Source organism: Enoplosus armatus, chromosome 14 (genome assembly GCF_043641665.1).
Source record: "Enoplosus armatus isolate fEnoArm2 chromosome 14, fEnoArm2.hap1, whole genome shotgun sequence".
Classification (NCBI taxonomy): domain Eukaryota; kingdom Metazoa; phylum Chordata; class Actinopteri; order Centrarchiformes; family Enoplosidae; genus Enoplosus; species Enoplosus armatus.
Genome location: NC_092193.1, coordinates 19,005,608 through 19,026,579, shown reverse-complemented (window position 1 = coordinate 19,026,579; position 20,972 = coordinate 19,005,608). Strand labels below are relative to the sequence as shown.

Below are 20,972 nucleotides of genomic sequence, written 5' to 3'. Positions count from 1 at the left end.
TGGCTGGTGTTAGCGATCCTGCCATCGATGATTTTCCCAAAATCTGATGATGATGTGGTTGCCCCACATTCATTTTCAATATTTATTTCACTTTGGGTTTTAAAAGTTGTGGAGTAATAATGAGGGACCAGTATATGGAAAAGACTATCACATCTGTTCACAACTGTTATTTATTTGACAATTTACACAACAGAACATACAGTATCAACTATATGCTTAGCTACTAAAAGAACTTAACACTTTATCATGTGGTTACAGTATAAAATCTATAAGACACATTTTTTAATTAAAAGTCAACATTTTTATGATTTCATAAGATCAATTTTATGACTAACAAAACCTTTTATTGAAAACAATGTAATAAATACACAAATGGAATAACTGCTTTCCTAAAATTAAAGGAGAGGGAAACATCTGTATTATTTAGTGCTTTTCCTTTGGTTGGCTGAATGTTACAAACACCGTCCCTTCCTCCTTGGCGTTGTTCGACACTTTATCTTCAAAAGGGCGACCGGATCTTCGAATTAATGGGGATGTCATGACTTCATATCTGGCTGGACTCCCAACTACTTCAAACAGTGCAGATGATTTGCTGTCGGACTGTTTGGTGACAAATGTTGAAGTCACAGAAGAAACAAATACATTGCCAAAGCCATCGGTCTCTTCATATGTTTCACTGACAGTCTTTGTGCCAATTATTCCGGCGGGTTGCTCTGGAACGGTTTCCACTTCGAGCACACTGACCTTGCGCTGTGCAGGACTGTGGCCATTTTTTGAGGACTCGGCAGCAGCAGACTCCTGTCCAAGATCTCTATTTGCATCATGGCAACTTTGAGAATGACCCTTTGTTTTTGGTTTAAATGTCGACATGGGAGACATGGGTTGTTCGGCAGGCCTTCTGGCAGCTGAGTGAATGGATATGAATGATGGGGAAGACTGGGAAGAGGACTGTCTGATGAGTGGCTTATTGTGCACTTGTCTGGGCAGTTCTTGTTTAGAAGGACTTGAATCCGAAACTGTTTGCATATTCGCGTCAGATGTCGTTTGATCTGATTTGGCCTTGCTTGACACAATACTTATTTTCCTGATGTTGTTGGTAGGTTGAACGTTTTGATCAGATTTCAAAGATTCATCAAACAGTCCTGACAACCCAGCGATGTCAGCCTCAGACTTCAGATTGGAGACGGAGTACAAAGCCTTTTTAATTGCCTCTTCAATATCAAGAAGTTTTGTTAGCGTTTGTTCCTTCAGATTCATTATTTCCTTGCTTGCCTTTTCCAGATCTTCAAATGCCGTCTCAACTGAGGATATGCTTTCTAGATCATCATCCTGTGTCTCTACTTCAACTTTCTTTTCCTCCGTTTTACTTTGCTTTGCACTTCTACTTGGTGTGACCATCCAAGGAGGGACATTCTCATACAATGTGTTCAAGGAACTAACGTCTGCACTGCTAGTTTCTCCCTCTATCTCATGCACTTGAGACAGGATTCCTTTGAGTTCTTCTCGTTTTCTCAAATTTTCAAAGATTTCCATGGCCGCTTTCACATTTCCTTTCATGATCTCCTCCTTGTGGACAGAAAGCCTTTGTCGTCTTTCATCATCTGTCTCCTTTACTTTCTTCTCTCTTAAAACAACTTTATCATCATTTTGCTGTATATGGCATGCATCAACTGGACTTTTGGTCATTGATGTTTTCACTGTGTCTTTAGTGTTGTGTTGTTTTTTGGGAGGTTGTGGAAGTGATTTGTGTTGAGCGGTGGTTTGTTTATAGTCACTAACATTATTATCATTTATTACTTTTACCTTCTTGGACAACAAAGGGGCTCTTTTGTCCAGAGTCTCACTTTCTAAGTTCTGTAGAGCAGCCTGCAAGCTCATGTTCATTCCATGTTCACCCTCTTCTGTATAATTCTTCATGCACATTTGTATCTCCTCAGCTGCATTGATTTTCTGTATTACATTTCTCTCCATTTCCACTTTAGCGTTGTTTGACATCATTACTTGGCAGTCTGGTTTGCTTTGACTGTTATGACCTTGTGGTGCTGTTTTGTTTTTCTTAATTTCCTGAGCCTTGGAGTCCATTGGTAGACGTTCAGTTGGTTGATTTGAATCTTGCACTGCTTCAGCAACACAGGTTTGGTGGGATGTTTCATGTAAGGTCTCTTTACAGATTTTGTCATGTGTTGTGGTTTCTTGTAGTTTATCTGAAGAAAGCGTAGGAAACTGCTTGCTTTGTTTTGGAGGAATCATTGTGCTTTTTATGTTGTCTTTAATGGGGTAAGTGACTTTGGTAGCAGAAGTTGGTGAAATATTCTGTTCTTCCCCAACTACTGATTTTGTCCATTGTGGCTTTGGAGGTAAAGCTGGCTTCTGCGATTTCTCACTTGTCTTTTGAGGGAGTGGAGGTGGAGTGACACTCTCAGAGCTGGATGTTTTAGAGTTTCCATTTGCTACAGGGTTGAGTGTTGAATTCTGTGTTGTAATGGATGGTTGTCCCTCACAGGTTACTGAAATTGAAGGAGACAGTTTTGTGTCAGATGGAGGCATAGACACCACAACACACTGCTTGTGAACAGTCTTGCTCCTCCCTGAACAAGCCTTCCCTGAATTTCTGTATATCATTGCAGCTTTATAGTCTCCTTTTGATACATTTACACTAGACTTCTCAAGAGATTGCAGAGCCAACTGGACATTACCTCTTACAATATCTTCTTTATCTAGGAGCTTCTGCTCCGTTGCTGCACTCTGCAGAGACCTAATAGCTGCCTTCACATCTCCTCTGATAACTCCCTCTGTTTCATCTTCTGTTGTCTGACCATTACACTCACAACTCACAAAAGGTGGCAGTGATTCTGGTGCACAATTACTGACTATAACTGCACTTTGTTGACAATCCTCAAAGGAAACATGGCTTTCCTGATCTTTCTCTGCATCACTGACCTTTGGATAAGTCTTGATTTGCTGGCATCTGGAGGAAGACGAACATGTAGATTGCATCACTGCTGAGGAGCTTTCCTCTTGTGCTGTGACATTCAGATTGTATATTTTTCCAGGGACAATGACTTCACGCTCTACGTGCATGCTTTGCTGCTTAGCTATTTCAAGAGACTTTTTAGCTGCTTTCACATCTCCGGATATAATGACCTCTTTTTGTGCTTGGCTTCCTTCTATTTCAGGACCTGACAAGTTCATGTCATAGATAGTTCCAGGTTTAATGATCTCCCGCTCCACACACAGGCTCTGTTGCTTTGCACGCTCTAATGACTGCATTGTTGCCTTGATGTCCCCAGCCACGATTTCCTCTTTTTCTACCATGACAGGTGGCTTTACTGCAAGTTGTTGCTTTGCTGATGAGATATCCCCAGGGATTATTTCTTCCTTTGGAACACAGTTTTCAACACTGAGAGAGCACTCTGACGAAAAAACTTTTTTGGTGTTCTTTACATCCCCTGGCAAAACATCAGAAATGGTTCGCTCTGCCTGCTCTTTTTGCTGACAGAGACTTCTCTTTGCTTCCTTCACATCCCCCTGAACTATTTCAATGTGCTCCTCAGCCAGAAGGCTGTGATCAACTTCATCTCCTGACGTCTCAGTATGAAGACTTTTCAGATAGTGCAGATCGCCTTTCTCAATGCAACGTTTGTATAAATTCACATTTCCCTTTTCATTTTCGTCCACTCTACATGATGCTGCAGTCCTCTGACTATTGGCAGTAGCTAAAAGATTTCCAATCGTAGACTTAACATCTCCCTTTTCTATAACATGACTCTCAGCTTTGGTTTCATAATTGCAGATGAGTGAATAAACTGACATCTCTGCTTGTCCCCCGGCAGTCTCTTGCATTATGATTCCTTTTTTCAAATCCTTTTCTTGAACAAGCAATTCATCAATCATCTGGACAATGTTTTGTATTCTTTGATCCCTCTCGAGGTTGATGGTTGTGGCTGACTGGTAGACTGGAAGTTCTACTACTGTGGTATTAACTTTACCCATCTCCACTTCTCTAAGGAGACTAACTTGGGGCTTTAGGGTTGGTTTGAGTAAGAGTTGTAACATGATGTTCCTGATGTTACCCCCAACAACCTCTTCTTTCTGGATTTGCACACCTTTGTTGCTTTCCAACATATATTTTGCCATGTTAACATTTGTACTCTCATTTGCTTCTATTATGATGCCACTTGAGTGAACAAAAGTCATTTGATACAGATAGGACAGGGTGTCAGCAACACTGTTGACAGTGATTTTGTCCAGTGGAGTGGTCTCAAAGAGCCAGGTAGTGCACTTCACATCAGCTTTTGGTATCTCCTTCTCAGTACCTTGGACTGAGGTACTCTCAGACTCCTTGATCTTGTCCAATGGCTGCGATTCAAACAGCCAAGTGCAACGTTTCACATCTCCTTTCTGGCTGTCTTCTCTGTGGACTGTTTTTACTGGACCTTGCTCCTGAGGTTCCCCTTTCAAACTGTCAATGGTTTGATTCTCAAAAAGCCAGGTGGAGGTCCTGACATCTCCATGCTGGACATCAGTGACACTAACCATTCGTACGAACTTTTTGCATGACTGCTCAGATTCAAATATCTGTTTATTGAGCTGCACATTACCGCTTCCTAAGTCTTCAATGACCCTGACAAAGGGCTCATCTTGGCTGGTAAGGGAGTCCAAAGGTTGTGTCTCAAACTTCCATCTGGCCGATTTGACATCCCCTTTCTTGACATCTTCTTGGGTGACGGCTCGGATCACATAAACTTCATTCTCTGCCTTGATGGCGTCAAGGGGTTTTGTCTCAAACATCCACCTTGCTCCTCTTACATCACCACTCATTACCTCCTCTTTTTTCACAGTTGTAACTTCATGAAACTGGCCCTCTTTGTCTCTGATGGCATACAGTGGCAGGGACTCAAACATCATGGTGCTTGTCTTTACGTCAACATTGCTCACAGGCTGGTCCACAGAGTCTGACTTCTGTTCAAGGGGTTGGTCTTGGATTTTGTCCAGTGAGGAGGTTTCGAAGATAAACTTTTTATTTCGTATATCACCACTCTCTGCACCACTGACTCTCTGAATGTTTGCATCATCATTGTCTTTATTGATCAGGTTCATTGGACAGTTTTCAAACATCCAAGTGAATGTATGAACCGAACCTTTTTCTACATGTTCATCTTGTTTCTGTTCATCAGATGCTGTCACCACTTCTGATCCTATTTCATCAAGGGACTGGGATTCAAAGAGTTCTTTGACTCTTGAGACATCTCCGGACTGAAAGTTGACCTGGCTGACACATCTCACATCGTGTTCAGAATTTGCAGCCTTTTTTATTCTATCCAAGGTTTCTGTTTCAAAAAGATGTTTGACTGTTTGAACACCAGCCTCCGATTTGACAGAATCTTGTATGGTGCTGCATAGCTTTAAATTGTACTCTTTGGTATCTTTGATGCTGTCTAGAGGCTGTGATTCAAAAAGCCAAGTAATGGACTTGACATTGGTATTGTCAATGGCTTCTTTGTCATTTACTTTTTCTGATTTGTCATACAAATTGTCCATTGGTTGTGTCTCAAATAACCATTTACAGGTCTTGACATCACCTTTACGAGGCTCCTCTTCTACAGAAGTGTTCTGCTCTGTCTGGTTGAACTTGGAATGGATCCCATCTATTGTCTGGGTTTCAAAAAGCCACTTTGCCATCTTGACATCACCCATTGTATCCTCCTGTCTGGTGATGCCTTTGATTACCTCAACATTTCCTTTTCCCTCTGCAAGCTCGTCTAAAGGCTTGGTCTCGAACATCCACTTATAGTTTTGGACCTTCCCTTTGATGAATTCTTCTCGGCTGACTGTTGTGACCTTATGGAGGTTTCCAGAGCTGTCCTTTATTGCATATAAAGGAGTTGTCTCAAACATTGCTTTGTTACCTTTTACGTTTCCTGCTGCGATAGCGTTTTCCTTCTCAATAATCTCCTTGTCAGAATGAGCAATTTTGTTCAGAGGAATTGTTTCAAAAAGATGTTTGAATCCCTTAACATCGCCCTTTTCAATCTCTTGATCCTTGAATGTGCTGTTCTTTTGAATATTGCAGCTCTCAAATATTTGTTTTTTGCCTTTTACTTCTCCTTGTTCTTCAGCTGAAAGGGTAACTTTCTTCAAACGCCCAACTTCATAGCTGTCATTAAGGGTCTCCATGGGTTGAGTTTCAAATAGCCACAGAGATGTCTTGACGTCTCCCCCAATAACTTCTTCCTTTTCCAAAGACTTTTCTGCAGAGTCTCCTTTTAGTGCTGCCAAGGGTTGCATCTCAAAGAGCTTCCTCTTGTTGTCAACATCGACCTCTCCTGCACATTCAGCCACCATTCCTTCAAATTTGTTGACTCCCACGACCTCTTGTATTGTGTCAAATGACTGAGTTTCAAACATCCACCTCTTTTGGTCAACTCCTCTGTGCCCCTCTTCCAACGATATACCACGAATTATTTTCACCCCATCAGTTCCCTTATTAATCAGGTCCAAAGGCTGGGTTTCAAAAAGCCAACGGGCAGTGCTGATGTTGCTGCTGTTGATCTCCTCCCTGCAGATGGATTTAATCTCATGGATATTGCCACTGTTGTCTCTGATGACACAGCAAGGTTCTGCCTGGAAGAGTTTTACAGTCTTTTGGACATCTCCTTTCTGCTCCTGAAGTTCAGATCTCAGTTTGAGGAAGCTATGGTCTTCTATGGAGTTGCAGCGTCCCAAGTCACTCAGTGATTTAGACTCAAAAAGCAGCCGAGTCCCTCTCACATCTCCTGGCTGGATGGGTTCTTTGAGCACTGCTTCAACCAGTTCACCTTCTTCTGTTTTTGATTGATTTAGAGAATCTAAGGGCTGGGTCTCAAACAGCCACATTGATGTTCTCACATCCCCTCTGACAGAAGTCTGTCTTTTAGCAGACATTTGTTGGGTGCTGTCAATGTGCTCAAACACTGAGGATGTGCCTCTAACGTCTCCACCTTTCAGCTCCTCATCATATAGGAGCTTCTTGGTTGCATGAGGGTCCCCAATATTTTCCAGAGTCCAGTTCTCAAAGATCCACCTCATGGACTGCACTTCACCCTGATAAGCTGCGTCCGCTGCCTGAGTGTTTTCGGACTGCACTGCCTTCATTATCTCATCATCCACGGCATCATCGAGACTTGCCCGTAGGTCTGGATGGATGTGTTTAAAGAGCCTCTTCAGCTCACTCTTCTGCCGTTGTTGGTAGAACGTAGAAAAGGTTTCTTTAGGTGGAGGCACAGGGAGGCCACTTAATGCTGAAGGCCCCTCATAGTCAAGGGGTCTAGGTGGTACAGGAGGAGGTGGGGGGAGAGGCAGGTCATCTTCATCATGAGATGATTGTGAAACTGTGATTTTCCTGGCTGCTTCAGCCATCTTTAAATGAAAGACAGATGGGAGTAATATTGTCAGGTTTCAGTCATCAAAAACAGTATTAGTTAATGTACGTGAAAATATTAGAATGACATGCGTTTTAGCAAGTGAAGCCATACTTTACCTTTGTCTATGCTCGCTTGATGTTTTTCACAGCAAACCATCCTCTGTCACACCAGGGTTAACAAAACACTTCATAGCTGTTAGTAGGCAGACATCACAGACACCTAGTCTCTACTGTGAGTTATATTAATAACTTCTGCCCCTTTTTTCTCTACAGAAACACCTGGAAATATAAATCTGTATTAACTTATTTTTTGGCCACTTGGAGGCAGCAGAAACAAGTTGTAAACACTAATGTATTATCACATTTAAAAAAAGTCAAACAGCAGACTGAGCAACATTATCATTAATTTGAAGTCTGGTGACCTGCCAAATGTAAGTGCAATATTCAAATACTCCAATATTACTTTCTTTTTAGCTCTGTTTTTGGTCTCCACAAACTCCTTAGGGAAATATCTCCACTATGTTCACCACAGTGGGTTTTTATAGCTTTTTTGCTAGAAACAGCTGACTGACGCGGCCAAAAACAACACTGATGAGAGCGGCGCGACTGAACAAAAATGGTAAAGTTGTGGGACAGAAAACCAAAGCAATGAGCTGAAAGACGCTGAAACTCACTCCATAGAGATGCGGGAAACTTTGTAGAAGGTGATATCACTATAAGCGGCATCTTTCACATCCATGTAGTGATTTGATCAATTGTTATTTATATATATTATAGCAGCTTTAATGTTCATATTGTGTAGGAATTGTAGCGCTCTCATTGTTCTGCTGCACTGTTCAAATATTGGGGGACCATATATAAAGGCATTGACCCTAAATGGATGTGAACACCCTCAAAATTTAGCTGTTTTATTTCAATTCCATCGTGGTCGAATGCAGAGCCAAAACAACAGAAAATGTGTCACTGTCCAAATGTGGTACTTACAGACCACATTGTTTGTCTGTAGACACAAAAATGTTTTGTCACACATATCTAGTAAACAAGCGTAGTAATAGTGTGATAGTGATTCAAATTCAAACCTGATTTCTTTTTAGCTGAGAGAGGTTTGGAGTATGATTTAAATTTTGTTTCATATTTATTCTCATTATTATCTACCCAAGATCTGAAAGTAAACAGGTAAAAGTGAAACACCAAAACATGGTTTACATTTTGTATTACCTTGTCATTTGCAAGTGACTTCATCATTTCAAGTGATAATTCCTTAATTAATTAATTTATTATTATTTTTTAATGTTTACATGTATTGGTCGAGCCCATTGAGATTTTCAGTTTCAGGTTTTATGGCACTGTACCTTACTATTTCAAGGAATACTGTTGCCTGATTATGCAGAAATGAATGTTAACATTGTAATGCCGAGGCCATGGGAACAGAAAATGGTATGGTACATTAAAAGAGTTAAGTTGTTCTCACGTCTTTTATCTAAATGTAAATGTCATTATATGTTACTATTATGTTGCTTCTTCAGTACTAGGTCAAATGTTAACTGTGTCTTTGATCATACAAGCACAATAAGAGTCAGTTACACAGCACACATACTAACAGCACCCTCACACTGTATTAAAGGATGCAAAGTGAACTATACAGTACCTTGCTGTTTTTAGCCCTTGTTCCTTGAGTGCCAATGAATTCCTGTTGAACAGCAGAAAAATAAAGTGTGATTTAGATCCGTTTGAATCATGAGTAAGTTAGTTAGTAAGTTAGTATACTTTTCTCTAAAATGTATATTAGCCCTGTGCTGCACATGTGCCATACATTTAAAGCATGCAGTGGATTTATTGTAAAATGTGGAGTCGCTCCCCTTGTGACAGAGCATAGTGGTCATTCCCTATTGAAGCCCTTGACCTGCGAGTGTGGTGAGGAATGAGAGGCATTTCAGGAACTCACAGGCCGTGTTGAGTCTCCTGTGGAGTCGATAGCTGCTGCTCTTGACAGATAGAGAGCTGATCTGTCTCTCACTGAGGAGGAGGTAGATATCCTGTCTCTGGTTTGTCTTGTTGGGGTGCCACCCTTAGTCAGTGGTGGACTATATTTGTCATCTGCAATAGAAAAGACAAAATAAATCCAACATCATATCTTATAAAAAAAAATAAATCTTATATAAAACATGTATAAAGATGTTCTCAGTAAGATAAGAATAACTGAAGTAAAATAATAATATAATGGTGTAGCTTTTGCTAGTTTAGATTTGTTGACACACACACACTTGTAAAAGTAGGATTGTAGAATGTATCCCAAAATAAGCAAAGCTGAGTGTGTCTAAAGCCTGCAACAAGTTTCATGCTAAAACTGTGTGTGTGCATTTATAGTTACGCTCATAGTGTGTGTATTTATAGCGATGTTCTTATCACTGTTGTGGCTCCCTGTTAACATGTGGAAACTATTTAATCTGCCACCAGGCCCACAGTATATGTGGCATGGCACCCTAACAGTGATTTTTAAATGAACCTACATATGATTTATTGTGCAAAACATTGTCACAAACAAGTCAGTTTATGATCCCAGTAGCTGACAAGACAAATAGGCCCACACAGCCTGCCTGCTGCCTGGGACCCTCACCAAACTGCATGCCATGGTCTGACCATGACGCCCAAGAAGAAAAAAAAAAAACAGCAACTGCTAGCTCAGCTGGAGTGACACAGATTGTTTGCACATTGTTTGTGTGAGCTCTCTGCCATCAAACCATCAACACCTGACCAAAGGAATGCGACTGCCTGACCCCCCCATGAAAAACATGGAAACGATCTCAGCCTGATGTGCATTATTTCACCTGAAGCTGTTTTGCCCTGCAATAATACGGTTCTTTGATTGATTTAAAAAGCTCAGTACGTATCAGCTGACAGTTGATCAGTTTGAGTTAAGAATATGGTAGATGTGAAAAAAATCAGAACATCTTTCGACAACAACAGCGCTGTGAACAATATGGCTCGGAGGTCAACAGCCCACTGCGTTGCGCGGGCCATCCAGCTGTAACTAATGGCCAGATTTGAACACACCTCCCCTTTTCACACACTAAGCCCTCACAGGACAAAAGGATGGACCAGCAAACTGGCGCCTCTCACGAGTCCGGACTTAAAGCATTTTCATAGATGGGTGAGCAGACAGAATGAGGCAACCGAGCGCCATGCGTGTGCTGTTGAAGTCCTCACCCGCTGAACTGAGAGGTCAACATCATCACTAATCATCACCACACATTCACACACAAACACACTAGTATAAATAGCTGGTGAAATACTGATCTGTAAAATACAGTTGTTGCCAAATCAAAAGTGACTCAAAGACATTAAGCTTCATTGACTTTTGCCAATCTGATACCGTTCTCTGTGATTCCCACACTTTAAAAGCAATTTCTGCTGCCAACGCTTTGATCTGGGTTAAATCTCCAGGAATGAATAGGAGCTATTAGCGGCTCAGTAATGTGGGGGGTGTTTTGGGGCGCTGGCAGCTGTACAAATGATGTTGAAATGCAGTTGGTATTTATTCTTCACTACCGCCACCTTCACCGCCATCAGCTGTTGGTGATTGTAGCCACATTCACAGACTGTAACGAAAGCCAGCACGCCAAAAGGGTGCTTGTACTGGAGGGCCTCAGACCCCCACACAGCACATCACACTACTGTGTGTCACACCAGTCAAGAAAGGGAACATATCTGATTTTCCTCAATGCTTTTATGACATATGCGGCTTCTCATTTCGTAGTTCGTCATCACTCAGAAGACTGAGCGATCCTGTTGTCTGACCTTCCATTCCAGACATTTCTAAGGATAAGGGGCTGAAAATTGATAGCCACTTAAGCCTTAATGAAGATGCCAGAAATATAGTCACGCCGCTTTGTGAGCTTGTTTAGCTCTGATATCACTAATATTAATAATAACAACAATAATAATAATAATAATAATAATAGTCTTAAATAAGAGCAACGTGGAAAGCATTCAGATCATCATTTTCTTTCTTAATTAATCCTGTTTCTTAGTGACTTATCATTGACACACTGACACAATATTAAACATTAACTCAATACTATTTTGAACACTGTTTTTACCGACATAAAAGTAAAGAGCATCCACTCCACGTTCATTCTACTTATCGTACAGATTGGAATCATATCCGACTGACTAAGGTACTGTAATATAAAACAATGTATACATTTAAGTAGCTTTCTCAGTCATTATTATATAAGTTTTTTTAATTTTTTACATTAGACACATTTGCATCAGTTTTATATGATACTCACTAAAATACCATCCAGCGCCGCTCTCTGTCACTTCCCTGTGTATCTCCGCTGTGTTGGAGAACTGACTCTTAAGGCCCCCTGTGATGTGTGATACAGCCTGTCTCCTCTCTCAGTGCTCCTCTCTGCTCCTCAGTTCACTGTGACTGAACTCTTTCTAGCTCTGTGGCCTCGGTGACAGCTGATTTTTATCAGAGCCCGCTGCTCCCAGTGGAAGACTTTGGCTATTTTGGGAGGGTGGGCTGGCGGCTGCTGCTACTCGGCTGAGTCAATCACCTCTGTTAGTCACCGAGGGACTGGGGCACCCCTCCACCTCCTAATTCCCATAGCTACATTGTCACCCACTATAACGGGCACTGGGTGGGACCTGCAGAATGTGTGTCGGTGGATGTTTGGTGGGCAACATAAAACAAAAAAAAACGCGTACTAAACTCAACTCACAATTTTGGTAAAGGGGTACACTGATAAGGAGACTATTTCATATTAGTATTGCCACATATATTCTGCTAGATTGCTAGTAGACGGTGAGAGACGTTTTAAAATATTTACACCTGTGTTTCGGAAAGTACACCTTGATTTTTGTCAGTAATCCTCAGAAATTCCTGTCTGTGCCAAGGCTCAAAAGGGTCAAAGCGTCAACTATGATACGCTGGAGCAGTATCAGTTCCAGGACACAGGGAGGCATGGCTGAGGGGCCAAGGTCTGCGTCACGGTCAGAGCCATCAGCGACAGCCTCACTCCTATCTTAAGCATGTGTGCTGAACGCATAGTTATGTATTTACACCGCTACATCCTTGTCTTTATTTAGCTGTTTCCCTGCAACTCCCAGGGCCAAAGGACACAGAGATCCAACTCTGTCAGGATGCACATGGTGATGACACTGCCAGAGGCCTTGATCCTGCCATTTTCACTCTGTGGTAACTTTGTTTAGGTTCATTTGATATACTAGATGTGTGGGGATGCTCAAGCAGATAAATGTCTCAGCCTACATACATATTTCAAAGAACCAGCAGGAACACAAACATTAGCTTGCTCCAAGATCAGTGACATTGGTTTTAAAAGTGTTCAATAGCTCTATAAAGTGAGGGCAACTGATTGTGAACTGTGGCACCAAAATACAACAGTGATCTCATGCCTTTGAGGGAACCCTGGCACCAATCCCATCTGCCCTATCAGACTTCAGTGACTACAAACATGAAATCCAGCACCACCGCTCACCGTGTGAGTATCTGGACACTCTGTCGTAAGACTCCGGGAGCCCATTCATGGCCTTTCCTCCTTCCACCTGGGAGGTTCTCTGTGGATAGACAACATGCAGTGTCATGAAGACAGTTACAACACGCTGTTTCTGGTCTTCCTAGTGTCCCACTATGTCTTTGGTTGCCCTGTTCGGGAAAGTGACCTTCTAAGATTTGAACAGGAGCTTAAAGGAATAGTTTGACGTTTCTGAAGCCTGTGGTGTCCTTTGTTTGGTTGTTTATGTTTAGTGTCTGAGTCCATGTACTAAATGACCTGTTAACTGTTTGTGTGTAAACACTTTGTACATCAAGTCCCTTAATGCTCCCTAATTTGCCTGCCCTGGGTAGCCCCGGTAGCCACATCATGCTGAATCATGTATAAAATATTAACACACGCACTAAACTCACACACCTGAATGGTTGCATCCTTTAAAGGAGTGTTGTAGCTTCTCCAGTCCTGCAGAGGGCGGTCTCTCCCTGTCTTACTACCAGTAGCAGCTGCTGAGTTCAGCCGAGGGCTGCTGTTGAAGCTTTGCTGCAGGGTGGCCTTGGACTCAAACAGGGCGCACAGAGCTTTGGTGCCTGAAGACTCCCTCTGAGGGAGGAAGTCCATGGAGCGACTCCTGGACAGATTAGTGCTTCTTCCAGATCCCCACAGGCCCACACTCTCCCTGCTCTCCAGCCTCCTCCATCGACTGTCCACACAGCTTTCTGACACCTGAAAGCAGAGATTGTTTTTTTTTATCTGTTTTTGGAGGGTGTTGTTGTTTTAATGCTTTTAATGTCACATTTATAACTCATGATGAAAAAAAGAAAAGAAAGCCATGTACTACCTGGAGTTCATGCTCCACTTTTTCAATACTCCTTAGGTCAGCACAGCTTTGGTATCTTTGGTATCTGTTTGAACAAATGTATTGATGAATTTATAAATGAAACAGTCTATTTGCCCCTAAACAAAGCACTGACGCTCAGCTTTCATTCCTCATTGGTTACCAGAGGAGGAACTCAAGCATGCTCAGTTTACTTTGCTTCTGTGTGAATGTGCATACACAGTATATTGTGCTGAACTTACTGTTGCACCAGCTGAGACACAGACTTCCTGTCCCAGCGGGTGGGAGCTGGCATGACCCATGACCTCTCCTGAACCCCAGAAAGACTCTTCAGGGACTGAGTCCTCCTCAGGCCAAATGTCTCCATAGCAGTCCCTCTAACAGCAGCTAAAATAAGGAAGAATTAAAGCAGTAATGTGTGTCAACAACCTCGAATGGCCTTATTATACAAATGATTTGTAACAGAAATGATATGACTTACAGCATATTATCACATTTACAGGAGAACATATATATATACAATACATTCAATATTCTGTCTAGAATTGAAGCATGCAGCTGAGGTTTGGCTTCATTTGAGTTATTATATAACAGATTGTCACACTGACAGTCATATGACTCTGTTAATGTTTATGAACTCCTGCACTTAGACAGCAAACCCTGAAGTTTTACGCCTCAGTATGACTATGTGCTATAATACAATCAATATAAATATAGGATTATATTGTTTCCAAAAAGACTCAAAAAAGAGAAAAAAGTTACAAGATCTGAATTTTGGACTGTGACATTCATATTCAAATGTCCCTATATAAACTCATGCAGGTAAAGAAATCCATTGGCTACAAAGACAGTTACAATATTGTCATTGCAAATAAGGTTAAGCTGCTCTATCTGCAAAATCACAAGAATATTCAACCCGTACCTGAAGAGAAGAAGCAGAAGCCACCTGTGCATCTCTGTCTTTGCGGCTGACTTGTGGTTTAGGAGCATCTCTCACAAGACACAGCAATTTCTCGTGGCCAAAGTCCTTTGGCACCTTGTGATTCGAGGCTTTCCGGATATGAGATCTGCCACCATAACATCACCTGATATATGTCAGATCAATAGAACCTCAGATGTGTTTTTATTATGCAAAGCAATAAAGAACACAGATAAAATCCATCTCATCATCAGTTTGTTTTCAGTTTGGTGTTCAAATACTAATGACAGTGATGACAGTGTGATGCATTAAAAATCACTGAGAAACCGCAGAGCAGACCTGTGTGTACTATGACAGCTGGTCCAGGCAGATGTCAGCGTTGAAATGCCTGGCATAGCTGGCCGCTCTGCTACTGTATCGCATGCCAAAGCTCAGAGCAGCAGCATTTTATCTGCACCTGGCATGCTTATCATAGCCACTTTATCACTGCAGCCGGAGTCATATTCATTCACCTCCATTCACACCAGTATTCCTCGGTGTGCTTAAATGGATGTGTTAAGTTGCTACTGCCATTCTGCCGATACAGGACATATCCAAAGCACAGGAAAAGCTGACACTGCATGTAAATCTATGTAGCGCTCATTCCTGTTGATGATTACAGTCTGCTGGTGCTCAGAGGGTGGAGTTACAATTCCACCAAACTGTTGGCACGTGAATTATATTCACCAATAAAGAGAGAACTTTGTATATTACTCTTCTTCGACACAGGAAACATGAAGTAATCTTTAACTTTCATTAAGATTCACTAGTTTACAACATTTAACAACGACACACTGAAGTGAGAGAATCTGAGTAAAATGAGAATTAAAGAATGGTTTGAGATCTGATGTCTGACTTTTAAGGCGCTGAAAAACTCAACTGCTCTTACCTAAAGCAGCTGTTACCTTTCTGTTAATGTGTTTTCATATTTTCCCAGGTAATTTATGTTAGAAAGTGAGGTAGCTCAATTAAGATAACTTCCATAGCTACTTTCCTGGGCAAGTATACCACGCTAGCTTTGTCGCTTGCGGTTTGGTGTTTATTTGTAGTAACGTTACAGCTGCTATAATCAATATATGTATATTAACAATGGATCAAATGACTACGTGAATGTGAAACGTGTCACTCATTTTGATGAACCTACAGCTAATTACCGCTGACTCTGCAGTTTTCTACAGCTCTACAGAGCTTTTTAGTGTCTTTAAGCTCATCGCTGTGGCCCCCCGGCCTGAAACGCTGCTGTTTTTGGTTCACTCTCACGGCTCTCATCAGTGTTCCAGCTGTTTTCAAAGTAGGCCTGTGTGTGTCAGTGTGTGTGTGTGTGTGTGTGCGTGTGTGTGAGAGAATGCGCAAATTGTAAATATAAATGCAGCCATTTCCCATTTAAAGAGCCAGGTATTTCCTGTAGAAGTAAAACAGAGATATGAGGAAAGTGACTATTAGACACAGGTGGACAGAAACATGACTCCAAATGAATGCTGATGTTGCTCTGTAATAGCTGGATGTGTAAATAAAAACAGTTTATTTAGCAGTTTGATAATGTGTCAATGTTGTGTGTGCCCCCTTGCTTCTGAAGCCCCCAAGTGGCCAACACATATTATTATACGTTATATTACATTATTATAATATTATACAATTAGTTATTGCAGGTGTTGTTATTTTGCTGTTATGAGAGGGATATAGGCTGTATTGTGTCAGTGTTTGGCTGCCCGTTTCCTGTTTTTCACTCTTATAAGACCTGCAGTCATCTAATACTAATAATATATCTTTCATCTGACCACATGATTTCACATGAGCATTTACTATGTCGACCTCCAGTGGAGAAAATAGTTCAGTCATTCTCTCATGGAGAAAAACACACCATTGATGGTATTTAGCGTTAATATCATTTAAAAGCCAGGAGATGGCGCCAGAGCAACACGCCTCCCCCATCTATGACAAATGAGGTTAAAGGGCATCTTAACAGCTCGCTTGTTGACAGAACATTTGCTGTCATACTTATCAGTTAACCAGGAGAGTGCACGTGTATAAATGGCAGCTATTTGTGAGACTATATGTGCATTAGATGTTTGTTAACAAAGGCAGCCTGACATTCCATCAAAGTATCACAATACACCTTAATGCTTTGTGCAAACACATGAATACATGACAGTGAGTAACAGTGGAGTCAGACATCAGTGAGAGAAGTGAGAAGCCCACCCTGTGTCTGACTGTTGCGTTGTCAGCCTTTAATGCATGTGTTTTGCCAGCTGCAGTGGAAGAAGAGAGGGGCAATCAGTGAGTGATTGAGCATGTAGGGGAGGGAGCGTTGGGGGGGGAGACACACAGTCTCACCCACACAGCTCCACAGAACAGTCAGTGCTGGCCTGAACAGCTGAGAGCAGAGCAGGGCTCTTTCCTCCTCCTGCTGTTGCTGCTGCTGTTGCTGCTGTGTGCTCCTGCAAAAGCCTCACATGGAGCCACATGTGACAGCCAACACCAGCAGCAGAACACACTTTGCTGGGAGAGCGCAGGAGGAGGGCTGACAGCCAGACGCAGTCAGTGGCAAAGAGAACAGAGGAGAGCAGGAACTTTGTTAGTGTGCATAATGCAACAACTTAATCCTAAAGAGAAATACGTCTTCACTGCGTTCCTTCAGGGGGAAAAAATGCCTTTTGTGTCCACATTGCATCACAAGGGGCCAGTTTGTAAGTTTGTAAGAAAGGTCACCACAGCTCTGTGGCCAATGTTGACAAGAGGCTCATTGTTGGAGGGGGAATGTCAAACCCAATCACACAGCTGCTCGGCTGTCACAGCTTTTTGCTGCTAACATGCAGCGAGATAAGATCACTTCTGTTGAAAACTGTAGTTGTGTAACCTACTTTGCACTCTGGGCTGCAGCTTGACTTGCTTTTGCAACAATACTGTAAAAGTGATAATGCATGCATGATGTTTTGTAGGGATACAATGGGCAGAATTGCCCTCATAAGAAGAAATGATATACTGTTAATTGAAATTATGTTGATCATATTAGTTAATGAATGACATGCCTACTGTACATATATATTACATAGAAAAGCAGCTTTGAGCCTTACTATTCTTAGCAATGACAAGGCTCTTAAGTGAAGGCATTTGAATTATACATTGCAGTACACTGTGTATTGCCATTATAGCATAGATCTCTTTCATATCCATTTTCCAACCTCCATGTTGCGCAGAGAGCACCCTTGGGTTCCAGGATGTTGTAGCCCAAGTGACTATGCTACAGAGACACGATACCCCCGGACCAGCCCCGGGAGCAGGCTAGACACACACTTGGCACAAGGCCAGCGCCTGCCATCAGGGTGTCACAGGAAGTTCTCTAGTGTCACCCCCCTAAACAGATACCACTGCACAGACAAAGGGATGGCAGTTGGCACATCACTTAAGGTGTCACTGTTGTGAAACTTTACCTAAAGTCTTTACCTGATGGCATTTTCCGAGTGGAGAAAGTGAGATTGGCGTCTCTTTTGATAGATGTTTGGCACACAGTTCAGTTTAAAGGCGCTGACCTTTTCTGCTCAATCAGCTTCTTACTAAGAGCAGTGAGGTTCAATAAGAACTTTGGAACACTTTTGGTTATTTCACATAAAATTTCTGTCCGCGCTGTTTTATCTGTGCTCTGGTTTCAGGTAGGCAGGGCTCAGCTGGAAAAAAGTGATGTCACATACTTAGCACAACAATTGTGGGGTACATCAAGGATATAAATATTAACCCAACTGATTCAAGAGTTCAGGATTTGGCTACATTGATTCACAAATTCTGCATAAAATGTGAGGGAGAAAAAAATCAATATGGGTGTCTGTAACGTTCTCTCCCTGAGCTTTAGGGACTGGCTAAAACGTTATCTAGGGTGTCACTTCCCATGTCTATTGTTTGTGAGGCACAAGACATCATTTTCTTGGGCATTTCTGATTCAGTATTTGAAAAAGATTTGAAATGAAGAAATGAGGAAATCATTTGTTTATTTTAATCACACTTTTAATATTTAAAAACTAAACATATCAAAACCTAATCACAGCTGAAAACACCTCACAAAGTTCTGATGAAGCACATGACTGTTTAAACTCTTAGTAAATAACGCCTAACAAACTTGAACTTTCCTTGTTGCTTATTTAGTCATGAACATGTAATGTTATAGAGAAATGCTTAAGATTTGAAGTTTTGTTGTTAAACTCTGAACACTCATTGCCTTTAAATCTATTTAAATCCAGCAAACGGACGTGACTGCTTCAGAAGTGAACACCATCATTTAAAAAGATGAGTAAACCTGAAGTCAGAGTGAAAGGATCATGTGTAAAGCCAAGAACATCACTGACGTAAATAACAGTGGCACTAATGACTGCAGAGATGTTGCCCATGTTGATGATGACAGCAGTCATGCTGCTGCTGATGATGATGATGAAGGCAAACAGAATGATTCACTGCCTTTTCGTCCTCTGAAATAGAAACAGCTGTTCTATATTTGCCCTTGCGACCATGGTGACGACAGTCAAAATACGACATCTGAGGCCGTGTAAAAAGGAGCCAACTCGTGTACATGTGACGTTTCCCTGAGAGGAGCCGGAGTAAGACATCAACCATTCAGAGACACACAGAGAGAGAATGTGGGAGTTTATTCTCCATTTCTCAATATCATGAGAGAGTGAATCATGGTCAACTTATTTCACTGTCTATCCATCTATCTATCTATCTATCTATCTATCTATCTATCTATCTATCTATCTATCTATCTATCTATCTATCTATCTATCTAATTCTGTAGTCAAGGACGTATGTTTCAGGAAAACAAAACAATCTCCAGGCTCCATTTGGAACCCGACTGGAATATAATAACTCACAGTCCGACGCTATACCTGATACTTCCTGTTATAAAACTGAGTGTGAGCTTAAAAAGGGGTCAAATCCCTGAGATAGTGTCCACAGGAAAGAAGGAGGAACTGGGGCACAGTTTCACACGCCTGAAGCTTTGTCAAGCTCTGTCAGTATATCGCTGTATGTGGGCCATCGCTGGCGCAGCTTGACTGAGAAAACAGGGCCACAAGAGCCAGTGGCAGCAACCTGAGAGGCCGCAGCAATGTAGGCTAACTATAAGTTATGTAACGTGGACTCCGGACAGAGAGCACAGCAAGGGTTTACTCTCACTGAGATGGGATCATCTGTCAGACAGAACATGAGTGGATGACAATGTTGAGGAAAGGAGCTGTGAAATAATGAACCAGTACTGTGGCACAAAATGTCACCTCCTCATTGTCATTTACATGACATGTGAACGGAATTAAATCTGAAAACATATGTAAATAAATCAGGTTAGCAATCTGGGTTAGTTAGACAAATGATAAAGTTGATACATACAGTAAATTGTGACAGAATTACTGTGTATTTCATGTACATGCTGAAGTAACTATTTCACTGACTATTTCAGTGCTGTTCAAGTGAAATATGAATTTCCCTCCGTGACTCATCTTCTTCTCTGTTAGTGCCGCACCAGTGTGTTCCGAGAAAATATGGATCAACCTCCTGACACATTTAAGTGAAGTCACACTGTGCGCAGTAACAGCCAGCAAAAGGAACAGGAAACTCCAACTGTACTGCACAAATGTATTTTTGGACAGGCAGTGTGATTGTACTATAAATAGCCATGTAGCCTCACGTAGCACTTTGATCATGTTTTATGAGTGAGTCACACCAAGATCTCAGAGAGGATGCGCAGACTGGATGGACCTCCAAGCTGCCAAATATACTTTACATCAAATACAGTCCAGGTTTGAGCATTAAAATAACTTTTTCCTGACAAGACAATTCCTGGTTATTTATGTGCTGTTTCACATGCTTATATTAGTAATTCCCTCCTTTCCTGCTGCTCTGTCTCCCTGGTGTTTACTCCCTGTGCAGGTCAGTGGAATAGAAACACACACATGCACTAGAGTGATCCTAGCCAAAGTGGGTCACACTCTCATAACACTTCCACTGAGTGCTGCTGAGGTCGGGACGAGCAGTCCTTCCTCCGGCCAGAGTGTTTGGACCAACAGGTTTTTCTTCAAACTGAAGCACTGATGTGTATCAACATGGGGTCAAAGCTCAAGCGTATTTTGGACTTCTGTTCTGTCTTTCCGTTCATCTGTCTGTCCATCTGTTAAGCTGTCCATCCCTCTGAGCGCTGAGCTTCATTTTCCTCCCAGTTGGAGAGACAGAGTAGCCTATGATTATCTTTAAAAGCAGAGACACTGGAATGTT

General features: G+C 41.8%; 1 protein-coding gene across 1 annotated transcript; it reads right to left on the bottom strand.

The window, feature by feature from the left end:
• Positions 1 to 232: 232 nt before the first annotated feature.
• On the bottom strand, positions 233 to 14,749 carry xirp1 (xin actin binding repeat containing 1). The gene is given in 9 exon segments (XM_070919449.1): positions 233 to 7,398; positions 9,051 to 9,092; positions 9,348 to 9,499; positions 12,910 to 12,988; positions 13,342 to 13,647; positions 13,763 to 13,817; positions 14,002 to 14,146; positions 14,682 to 14,727; positions 14,729 to 14,749. Coding segments are annotated over 9 exon segments (7,821 nt in total). The 3' UTR covers positions 233 to 423.
• Between the last annotated feature and the right edge of the window lie 6,223 nt (positions 14,750 to 20,972).